General features: G+C 41.3%; 2 protein-coding genes across 2 annotated transcripts; both read left to right on the forward strand.

The window, feature by feature from the left end:
* The first annotated feature begins 840 nt into the window (after positions 1 to 840).
* Positions 841 to 1,770, forward strand: LOC103695447 (basic blue protein-like). Its single transcript, XM_008776785.4, has 2 exons — positions 841 to 1,114; positions 1,431 to 1,770. Exons 1-2 carry the CDS (start codon positions 937 to 939, stop codon positions 1,628 to 1,630), a joined length of 378 nt encoding a protein of 125 aa, XP_008775007.3. The 5' UTR covers positions 841 to 936; the 3' UTR covers positions 1,631 to 1,770.
* A 4,241-nt stretch (positions 1,771 to 6,011) lies between these two features.
* On the forward strand, positions 6,012 to 7,114 carry LOC103695438 (uncharacterized). Its single transcript, XM_008776773.6, has 4 exons — positions 6,012 to 6,346; positions 6,430 to 6,505; positions 6,600 to 6,772; positions 6,843 to 7,114. Exons 1-4 carry the CDS (start codon positions 6,234 to 6,236, stop codon positions 6,925 to 6,927), a joined length of 447 nt encoding a protein of 148 aa, XP_008774995.1. The 5' UTR covers positions 6,012 to 6,233; the 3' UTR covers positions 6,928 to 7,114.
* The last annotated feature ends 960 nt before the right edge of the window (positions 7,115 to 8,074 follow it).

Consider the following 8,074-nt stretch of genomic DNA (forward strand, 5'->3'; position numbering starts at 1 on the left):
CAAAAACAAAAAAAAGAAGAGAGAGTAGTCTTCCCCTCTCTCTCTCTCTCTCTCTCTTCAGTTACTATGGAGAAGAAGAAAAGAGAGTCACCATTCTCCAACTGCAGATTCTTTCTCACATGCTCCATTATTGGCATAAATGGCGACACCCTCATGTATTTGTCCTATATTTAGATTCCAAAGATTTGTATGTCCCAGTGCTTTCTTCCATTTGTTTTGAGACAAATAAGCGCGGCAACCACCAAACGTTTCGTTGTTTGCTTATGCAAAGTCGCCAGCTTTGTACAACCGTCAGCGTTCTAGCTGAACCCCTCGAGATTCCCACCAGTGCATGATATCGTTCGATCGCTGAGTATGGATGGATGGACTCGCACATCCAGACACAGAATAGGACGCTCATCACCTACCCGAGCAAGATTTTAGTAGCCTATGACTCGTATCCAGTCACAAGCGGAGCAGTAGAAGTGTCCCCAGTAAAACTCATCTCCTTTCAAGTCACAGGACACCGAGTCATAGTAGTGTCCCTAATAATAAAACTAGCCTCTCCTTCATTTAAGCCACTCTGTAGGCGGGAGGGCACGGAATGCAGACGTATCGATGATATCACGCCCACGTCTGATGCCGCTCAAAACCCTCTCCCTGTTTCCTGCTCCAATCCTTTTCAGAACTTCTGAGGAGACTCGCTGGTCCAAAATAATGGCCATAATGGGTGGTTGGCCGGTTTCAACTAAATCTCTGCTTCAGCCGACAGACTAAAGTAAAGAGACTCTGGACTTTCCGAGCTATTGGGGGTCCCAACCCACTCCCGTCCCTCCACTCATCCGCCTATAAGAAGGCACCTACTCTCTCTGGGACACAACTCAAGCACTTGAACTCACTCTCAGTCTCACCTTCTCACAGCTCTTGCTCTAGACTATTAACTTTGTGGTACGAGTGATGGCTCAGGGTCAGGGGAGAGGCAGTGCAGTGGCTCTTGGGTTGGCACTGCTGTGCCTCCTCATCCACAGCGAGATCGCCGAGTCGGCTACCTACACAGTCGGAGACACCAATGGCTGGACTTTCAACACTGACACTTGGACCAGAGGGAAGCGTTTCAGGGCTGGCGATGTGCTCGGTAAGTGTTCAATATTCATTCATCGAAACTACTTTGAAGGATTTAAACATCATAATCATGCATAACGTTTTATCTTTAATTTTTTTTTTAAATATTGAGAGAGAAATTTTGCAGTTATAGTCATAAACTATAGTAAGAACCAAGCATATTTCTGTAAAAATATATTTAAAAAACAATAAAACATCATGGGTTTGCGGTTATCTGGATGCTCCATAACTTTCTATGTATATTTATATATATACTGGTAGATGGCAAGTGGTTTTTTAATTGGATGCAAAGGGGTTAAAGTATGTTTATTTGCTCATGGTTGGTCTAGTTTTCAAGTACAATCCATCGGCCCACAACGTCGTGGTGGTGAATGCGGCTGGCTACCGTGGCTGCACGACCCCGAGGGGCTCGAGAGTCCTCAGCTCAGGCAATGACCAAGTCACACTTGCCAAAGGGACGAACTACTTCATCTGCAACTTTGCGGGCCACTGCCAATCAGGGATGAAGATTGCAGCCACAGCTGTGTAAAAATTTTAGTGGAGCTTTATCTACTTGGTAGTGTGCTAATATGTATGAAAGGGAGGACTATCTTGTATGACTACGTGAGATTATTAAATAAACTGTTCGGTGGCTCATGAACTCTGTGCCTGGGCTGCCCTTCATATAAATTTCTTGCCTGCCTTTCTTGGTGAGATTGGACGCAGTTCAATGGGATTTTTTGGTTACATATTGTCGATTATATTTTCACCGAGCGTCACTGCCTGGGTGATCCGTGGAGAGGACTTCTTCACGTGGATGGTGGAAGAATAAATGCAGTGGTTGGAGATGGAAATTGTTAGGGAAAATGCCATAGACGTAGGACACCTTGGATTCCTCCTTTCTTGGTGATTAGGGTGTCTGTCTTGACCCTATCTCTTTTGTGGGGTCTGGACTTTTAAAATCATAAATAAAAAGGTTCCAAGGAATTGCTCACGTCGCTGCTAGAGAAACTTACCATTTAAGTGCAATGAGTTGCCTGACATCTAATCTACTCTATGAGAGAGTAAACTACTTTTTGTTCGAGATTACATACTAATACACTTGCCGAGTTCAATTACAAACCATAATTATAGTATGAATGTCCTGTGTGTGTCAGATGATAGTTATAAAGTTTAATTTTTTGCGAGATGACGCTATCGGGAAGTTCAGAAGAAAGTGAAAACAGAGAACTAATCGAGTCTTGGAAACAGAGTGCCAGCATCACCACCATCAAAATACTAGCAAGACCAGGTGAAATGGCATCATCACGCCGGAATAACACACCTGTAAGCTAAAGGTTTTGAAATCCAAGCAATAACAGTTGCAGAATCCCCTTGAAGCCAAACCTCCTACATATTTTTACAATGAAACACAGCAACATATAGACCCAGTCAAGCTCCAGCACTAGTTTCTCGCACAGCAGCATCAAAATTACCATCAAGCACATGTTTGGATGGTATCGCTGTTTGTTGCTTGGACACGGTCGGCCCTCCACGAATTGGTAAGGTATGAAGTTAAAAATGAGGATTAACTCTTTTTTAATTCAAAAAATCTGTCCAGGGACTGAAAAAACAAGATCTGTTCTTTTTGTACACAACAAATGGAAAAAAAAAAACTTGTCTTCTATAGCAAATAATATTTTTAAAAATATAAATTAAAAATGTTTATTGCATATTGCGACTATTTTCAAGCCCAAGTATTGTAGCAACTCAGGACTCCACCTAAAATGGCTAGTCGGAAGATATTATTTGGGTTCTTTAATCATATATAAGTATCCAAGGTCTACTCAGCGAATAACCGATGTGGAACTAAACACACTCCCACATGAGTACTCACATACTCTCCAGTTCAAGCTCTGACATCTTATCAGACTAAGGATTATTCCAATTTATTCAAATCTAATCACAAGCACTACGATCGGCCCCTGATCAGTCCCAAAGAATCCATGCTATGGTGTCCCCTAGTCTACATAGGTTATGGGCTGGGTCTGCTCTGATACCATTTCTAATAACCTAGGATCTCACCCCCAAATGCTAGCCGGAAGGTATTATTTGGGTACTTATACAGGATCAAGAAACCAAATAATATCTTTTGGTTAGTTATTTTGGATGAGGTCGTAGATTATTACAAGCATGAAATGTTAAAAATAGTTCGACTAACGTTCTCGGCTTAGCTACTTATATGATTTCCATCGAGCAGTCGAAAGTGCTGCTTGGCTTAGAGCTCAGCTTTTTGGTACATGGGATAAGTAAGTTCCAATAATTTTAATGTTCTTTCAAGTACCGCTATATAGTTTGGTGAAATTATTCACAGGCGATCAGAAGTGACGACATCGGACTCGGTCCAAAAGCATTCCTAACAACATGTAGATGGCTGGTGCAGTGTATGTTCTTTCAATTAAACAAAGCACCTCTTAATATAGGTCAGTTATAAAACAAACAAACAGATATTAAAAAAAAAAAGAAGCAAACAATTAGAAATTTCTGGGATCTACGAATGCAAATGCTGTCTTAAATGCAGGTTTAATTTCTTAAGAAGGAAATACGTGTTTTATAAATTTTAATAGTGTCAGGCTGGGTTAAAGCCTGATCTTAATCTTGGTCCAAGATTGGCATGTTCCATCGGCCCAAAACTAGCCCAATTATACTAGACGCAATCCTGGCCCAAGGTCTAGTTTGGTTCAGGCGCAGGCCTCGCGCAAGCGCTTTGGGAGAGGGGCGCGGTTTTCTTGAAGTATGGCCTCCTGGTGGTTCCACTATTGGGCTCCAATCCTCCAAACTTTTCCGCCAACAAGTCCCCACCGGGGTTAAACAAAAATAGGCTTTCATAGAGGATATCAAAAAAAAAAAAAAGCCTAGGAGTCTAAAACTCAAAATAATAAAAATAAGTTCAGCAAGGCACCACATCTACTATCTTAACCTCAGGACCCGTTTGGTTTGTAGAAAAATAAAAAAAATGGGGTTAATGAGAAAATAGAGAGATGTCTTGTCTTGTATTTGGTTGGAGTTTTCAAAGAAAAGCGATGAGTAATAAGTAGTTTTTCCATATACATAAGATTTTTATATTTCAGAGAAAGAAAAACTTATGCAAGACATGAAAAAGTCCAACTCCTATTGGCTGGAAATTGTAATAATTTTTTTCACAGGTGTCCTTGGGCTTTTAGATAGAATCGAATAAGGTCTTTTTTTTTAATTAAGGGCATAATAGATATTTTGCACAACTTTTCTAGAAAAATAGATGATCAACTCAATATAAGCCATGTTGTAATATGTCATATCAACCAAATGTACAAAAATCACTTTTTCAAGCATCACTATTATAGAAAAAATATTTCAAGCAATACGAAGCATGATCTTCTAACATCAAATGAGGAACATCCAACACCACCAAAATATATAACAATTTGCACATGCCATTAGTACCGAAACCAATAATATTGATCCCAAACGAAACACTGCAAAGGCCAGCAGTGGCACGAGAAAGAAGAATGGCACCATTCTTAGCCCCCCAGATACCAGACAAAAAACAAGCCAAAAATAATTAGGTAATCCTGGGGAAGATAAATAACCAAAATATGAAGCTGGTCGGGAAAGATGACTTACAACGGCTTCAATCGAGTCTCAGGAGATGCAGTCAATTCCAAAGCCGGCTCCAATTCGAGGATGCCGAAAACCGCCTTAAGAGCAGCATCACAAAAGAATACCGGCATCGGGTCCACCGAGTTTCGATGCCCTCTCTCTCTCTCCACAAAGACGACACCAACTGAATCAAGTGAGCCGAATTACTATTTCCCCTATAGTGCAACATAACGCAGCCACTTATCTCGGCTCACAGAGATCCTGAACGCAGTTGAAGAGCTTGGCTTGTGAGGTTGGATGAGGCACCTTGTAGATGAGGACCAATTTACTGAATTAAAGCCTAAGATTCCAAACAACAATTCAACGAATTAAAAACATTGAGCAGGAAAGAAACGAATACATAGTTAGCCAACTTTGGAAGCCATCCAGGAGCTTAGAAAGGTATACAGAACAAGTACCAGCACCACGTATCCACTAAGGCAACGGATCCATAGAAAATTTTTAAAGTGTTTGGGTACGTGCAAGATGTCCTTTAACTTGGGTGGAAGAACCTGCTGTAAGAATACAAAGAAATTAATTTACCTCAACCGGGAAAACTGACTGTGATCTGTGTATACAGAGAAATTCTTGGATTAGACCGATAGGTTGTGCCATGCATCCACTGATCTCAATTCGAACATTTTTGGGGTAAATTTTTAAGGGATAACACCATTCATGACTCGAGCTCTGGACTTGTAAATGAAAGAATATGGCCAGTAAACTAATGCTCAAGTCATCGAAAGCTTGCAATTGGGGACAAAACTAATATATAACACCGCCGATGATCAGGTGGATTGGACTCGATACATCAAATATTATATCAAGCGGAGAACTATTAAACTAATGAACCTTATTATTTTATCATTTTCCCTTTATGCAAATTGGATGGATCAGCAATCCGTTGATGTTCACAAAACCTGGTTTTGATTTATTTTTTATTTTTTTTGGTTGATACGATGGTTTTGTTGTGGCCCTGGAAATTTGTTTCAATTCCTCCATTTTTTTTTTTCGTTAAATTCGCGACATCATGCAAGTCCTCGCCGACCACCGCAATCAGTAGATCGGAGTGATCTCTCAAATGAATCGCACCAATTTCTCAGATTTAGAGTGATTAACGAAAGAGCAGACGACATTCTGGTTTTGTTGGCTGTATTCACACATGTTGAGTAAGCTGTTGCAGTAGAAATTAAAAAAAAAATAATAATTAAGAAGAAGAAGAAGAAGGAGAGGCGACAAACGGAGCACACGGACGGATCTCTCGTGGCGTCGGGCGCCCATCGGAACCGCCTTCCTTTCCACGAAGAAGACGCGGTCAAACCTTTCTTGGGATGGAAGGCAGCTCGTCCCGGAGACCAGAAGCTTCTAGGCTTTGTCGAATCTCACTCCCACCTTTTAAACCCTTGCACCCTTCGGCTTGCTTGAAGGAGTGCGGTGAAGGGCTAACGCAGACAGGGAAGAAGAAGGACTAGAGAGAGAGAGAGAGGAGAAGAGAAGAGATGGCAGTGAGCGTAGAGATCCCGAGGGAGTATGGATACGTGGTGCTGGTGGTGGTTCTCTACGTCTTTCTCAACTTTTGGATGGGCGTCCAAGTCGGCAAGGCCCGGAAGAAGTAACTCTCCCTAGCTCACTTAAATTCCTCTCTCATCAACACTACCTGGTATCTAAAATGATCTTATTTCTACTTCCATTCAGGTACAAGGTGTTCTATCCTAACCTCTATGCGATCGAATCCGAGAATAAGGATGCCAAGCTCTTCAACTGTGTCCAGGTCTCCATGACTCCCCACTATCTTCCTGGCTTTGCCTGTCTGAAAATTTTAATCCATCTCCTCATGGAATCCAACGTTATGTGATGTTTGGCAGAGGGGCCATCAGAACTCGCTGGAGGCGATGCCGGTGTTCTTCGCGACGCTGCTGGTGAGCGGGTTTCAGCACCCCTTGATCGCTGCCGGGCTCGGCGTCTTTTACACGGTCGCCCGATTCTTCTATTTCAAGGGCTACTCCACTGGAGTCCCAGAGAATCGTCTTAAGATTGGGTACGTGCGTGGTTTTGGCCGGCCTTTCGCTCTCTCGCGTTGGATTTTGATAGATCGCTTTTGCTTACAGGGGACTCAACTTCGTGGCGTTGTTCGGGCTCATAATCTGCATGGCCTCGTTTGGGATCCATCTGCTTATCCGAGGAGTGCTGTGATGCAGGTGCCATGTGTTCGGTCTCCGCTTTGGTTGCTTTTGCTTGTGTTGATGACTCCATGTCCATGGTGAGGAATAAACCTAGAAAATGCTAGGAGGAGTGAAGATTTCTTGTGTCGCTTTCTGTGTATTTTTATGTTCAAAACTGAATTACAGCTCTACATAAGAGCAGATCGTTCCTCGTAAAATTATTGACATCCCTGGCACAACGCATGAAACATTCCAGCAAAAAAGTCTCTTTAATTAGATGGGACGGCATTTTTTTTAAAAAAAATTAGTTAATAGGCCTAAGAATGCTACAGGAAGTGCGTCAAAAACTATTCAACTTTTTGTGAGGGGCCTAAGATGGGACGGCATTTTTTAAAAAAAAATTTGTTAATAGGCCTAAATTTGTGACGCCGAAAACTATTCAACTTTTTGTGGGGGGCCCGACGTACGTTTGTTGTTTGTCACTGAGATGATAAATGCTTTGCCGGTGTTGGGCCCCTCATGGTTGGCCATTTATTCGTGCTGCTCCGTACTCTTTATTCTTTTCCGTTTGGAGAAGCATGGCAATGTTGATTCCGGATTTTGCACAGGCTTCGTTAGAATTGATGAGGGTTTTCTTTTCCTTCTCTAGTTGTTCTCGGCACGCTATAATGACGCATGGAATGATATAGGTGGCTTTCCCGCACTTTCCTATACCTCATCGATCATTGGCCGTGAAGGTGATATTTGTATGTGAAATCCTAGTTTAACTCTACAGTTTAATGAGAAAAATACTTCTATAAAAGTAAATATAAAAAAGTTTAATGAGAAAAATACTTCCATAAAAGTTTATATATGTATATTTATGAATTAACCATCAGATGCTATTTTTATTTTATTATTATCAATATGGTCCGCTGATACTGAAAACGAGCCAACCTAAGAGATCAGAATGCTTTCGATTGGTGATATTAAGAGATTTATTTAATACTTGTATACTGTTTTTAACTGTTTTAAAACAAAATCAATTTTCAAAATATATATTAGATGGCTCAGCTTTTAATTTTGCTATACAACAGCTGGTGGGTGTATTAAACAAGTCTTCTGACGACACCAAGCATAGACAATTTGGTTCCTAACATCTATCTGTCAATGGTATTAGGAGGCAGATGGATGGCTAG

Source organism: Phoenix dactylifera, chromosome 5 (genome assembly GCF_051530095.1).
Source record: "Phoenix dactylifera cultivar Ajwa chromosome 5, Ajwa_hap1_PhDact_Kaust_v1.1, whole genome shotgun sequence".
Classification (NCBI taxonomy): domain Eukaryota; kingdom Viridiplantae; phylum Streptophyta; class Magnoliopsida; order Arecales; family Arecaceae; genus Phoenix; species Phoenix dactylifera.

What these genes read in the sequence shown, in the direction of transcription:
- LOC103695447 (XM_008776785.4), top strand. Translation starts at nt 937, where the DNA reads ATGGCTCAGGGTCAGGGGAGAGGCAGTGCAGTGGCTCTTGGGTTGGCA. An exon ending in CAGGGCTGGCGATGTGCTCG is followed by an intron (nt 1,115 to 1,430) that starts GTAAGTGTTCAA and finishes TGGTTGGTCTAG; the next exon opens with TTTTCAAGTACAATCCATCG.
- LOC103695438 (XM_008776773.6), top strand. Translation starts at nt 6,234, where the DNA reads ATGGCAGTGAGCGTAGAGATCCCGAGGGAGTATGGATACGTGGTGCTG. An exon ending in GTCGGCAAGGCCCGGAAGAA is followed by an intron (nt 6,347 to 6,429) that starts GTAACTCTCCCT and finishes ACTTCCATTCAG; the next exon opens with GTACAAGGTGTTCTATCCTA. An exon ending in AGCTCTTCAACTGTGTCCAG is followed by an intron (nt 6,506 to 6,599) that starts GTCTCCATGACT and finishes GATGTTTGGCAG; the next exon opens with AGGGGCCATCAGAACTCGCT.